Source organism: Tupaia chinensis, unplaced genomic scaffold (assembly GCF_000334495.1).
Source record: "Tupaia chinensis unplaced genomic scaffold, TupChi_1.0 Scaffold143548_1, whole genome shotgun sequence".
In the NCBI taxonomy this organism is placed as follows: domain Eukaryota; kingdom Metazoa; phylum Chordata; class Mammalia; order Scandentia; family Tupaiidae; genus Tupaia; species Tupaia belangeri.
Genome location: NW_006203392.1, coordinates 1 through 2,589, shown reverse-complemented (window position 1 = coordinate 2,589; position 2,589 = coordinate 1). Strand labels below are relative to the sequence as shown.

At 61.1% G+C, this 2,589-nt stretch overlaps 1 protein-coding gene across 1 annotated transcript; it reads left to right on the top strand.

Annotated features, from left to right (window-relative positions):
• Positions 1–43: 43 nt before the first annotated feature.
• Positions 44–2,579, top strand: LOC102499867 (sialic acid-binding Ig-like lectin 7; the record flags this gene model as incomplete). The annotated part of the gene is made up of 3 exons (XM_006163899.2): positions 44–621; positions 2,002–2,098; positions 2,445–2,579. Coding segments are annotated over exons 1-3 (320 nt in total), but the record flags the coding sequence as incomplete, so codon positions are not given.
• Between the last annotated feature and the right edge of the window lie 10 nt (positions 2,580–2,589).

Below are 2,589 nucleotides of genomic sequence, written 5' to 3'. Positions count from 1 at the left end.
ACTGTCCCTGTATGTGGTCACACAGACTGTCTTTGTCCCGTCATCTGCCTGCGTGTGCATTGTGTGGGCGATTTGGGTTCTGGATGCATCGTCTGCAAAGGAAACCCCTTAGCTCTAATTGACCCCCGACGGGACGCCGCGGGGATCTGGGCTAGCTCTGTGTCTGCCTCTGCGAGCCGGGCTGCTGGACAGGGAGCTGGGCGTGTCTGATTTGGGACGTGCGCTCAGCTGTCCTGCGTCGCGGTGGGAAGCTCACGATCCTGAGACTGAGAGCGAGTGTTTCCAGCACTCGGGCTGTGTGTGTCTCTGTGTCCCTTGTCCGGTCTCTCTGTCTCTCTGCTCTGACCCTCTGTCTCTCTGCAGCACCCACACCCCTGGAGAACGGCTCATCTCTCCCGGTCCTGGAGGGCCAACCTCTTCGCCTGGTCTGTGCGGCCGACAGCAACCCCCCTTCCAGGCTGAGCTGGGCCAGAGGGAGCCTGGCCCTGTGCCCCTCCCAGCCCTCGAACCCGGGGCTGCTGGAGCTGCCTCAGATGCACCTCAGGGATGAGGGAGAGTTCACCTGCCGAGCACAGCACCCTCTGGGCTCCCAGCACCTTTCCCTGAGCCTCTCCCTGCAGAGTGAGTGCAGGGGTGGGTGGGAGAGGGGCCGAGGAGGAGACAGCACCCACCTCACAGCCCACCCAGTAGCTTCCTGAGTGTCAGCGGGAGGGGGCTCTGGCTGTGCTCAGCGTGAGGCCTGGCGTTGCCCTGAGACCCAGAGCATCACTGGGATTTGCTGTCGGGCCAGGGGTGAGGGCTGGGGTGAGGGCTGCTGAGAGAAGCAGGGCGTGGGGAGGGTCTAGGAGGAGCGGGGCTGGGGCCTGGGCAGGGTGTCTGGGGAGACCAGGTCCTCCAGTGCAGGGCCAGGGCCAGGGTCAGGGTGGTACAGCGGGGAAACCAGCCAAGCGCACGCACCCAGCAGCAATGCAGCTGTCAGGAAGGGGATACTGCAACGCGATGATTTAGCAGAACCGAACAAAGCAATGCGGGGCAGCGGGGCTCGCAGGCTGAGGTGGTGCTAGAAAGGCCCGGAGCTCCTCCTCCACACGCGGGGCTCAGCTGCGAGCCCCTGTCCCAGCTATTGGGAGTCTGAGGAAGGAGGGTCACCAACAGGGAGGTCTGATCAAAAATGCCACTTCCTGTCTCCCTTTCCCTCTCATAAAGACAAGGAAAATGAATGCAGAATAAATCCATGATGAACAAAATATCAGCATTTTTTTTTTTGAGAGTTTTTTTCACTGTAGGGCGCATGCGCTCGCCAGACAGACAGAGAGTGACATAGAGACAGAAAGCGAGAAATCACCCCACAGGGGGGATGGTCACGCCCCAATCCCTTCTCCTCCATTCTCCTCTCGGGATCTTAGGCACGGACGCACATGTGCCCGGCGTGAGGTTTTTAAGCCACTGGGTCCGGGACGCGAACCACGGTCGACTGCGTGGGAGTCCAGCGACATAGCCATTACGCTAACTGCTGGTTCCCAAAATATCAGCATTTTAAAGACAGGCTGGGGACCGGCAGATGGCGTAGCAGAAACATTCCTGGACTCCCACATGGCCAACTGTGGTTCGAGTCCCAGGCCCGATGGCTTGCAAGTGACTCCGAGCACGTGTGCCCCCAAGATCCTGGGAGAATGGAGGAGAAGGAATTGTGGTGTGGCCATTCCCCCTGGGGGGTGACTTCTCACTTTCCCTCTCACTGTGTCTCTCTCTCTGGTGAGCGCACACGCCCTAAGGGAATAACCTCTAAATAAATAAATACTAAATACAGACAGGCTGCCAGCCAGCACCCGCAGCCTCACTCACTCCTTGTCCGGTCCTGCCCTCTCCCTCTCTGTTCCTAGTGTCTGGGAAAGGCTCGGGAGTGTAAATGCCCAGGGCCTCAGGGGATCCAGGGGGTGGTGGGAGAAGAAAACTCAGGGGATTTTGGAGAACCATGGAAAGACTCCCGTCTGTCCACAGGGCAAGCCCAGCCTGGAGCGGGCGCGATGCTGGGGGCCATCGGAGGCGCTAGCGTGACAGCCCTGCTCTTCCTGTCCTGCTGCGTCCTCTTCCTCGTGTAAGCACTGACCCCGGGGTGGGAGGGGGAGCCCCGGGGACGGGGTGTGCTGGTCGGCACCTGGTGGAGGGTCAAGAGCTTGAAGCAGGAGGAGGAGAGGGCCCGTGGTGGGCAGAGGACTGCACACGTACTGTCTGTGTGGGGCTCAGAGTCTGTCACCACCCTGCAGCCCAGTGTCCGGGAGCAGGGAGGCTGCACCCTCAACTCTGGGGCCTCCAGACTGGACTGCCCTCTCCCGCCTCGGCGTCCCTCTAGCCCTCTAACAGGAAATGGGGTGGGAGCGGTCGGTCTGGCAACTGCACCTGACGGGGCCAGACTGAAAGAGGCTCTCGGGTCTCTCGCTCAGAGTGAGGTCCTTCAGGAAGAAATCGGCAAGGCCGTCCGCAGACGTGGGGGCTGGACCGGCTGTCGGGGACTCAGCTTTTCAGGTGAGTGACCGGGTGTCTGGACATCCAGCATCCAGCCTGGACACCTCCCACAGGCTGGTCCCC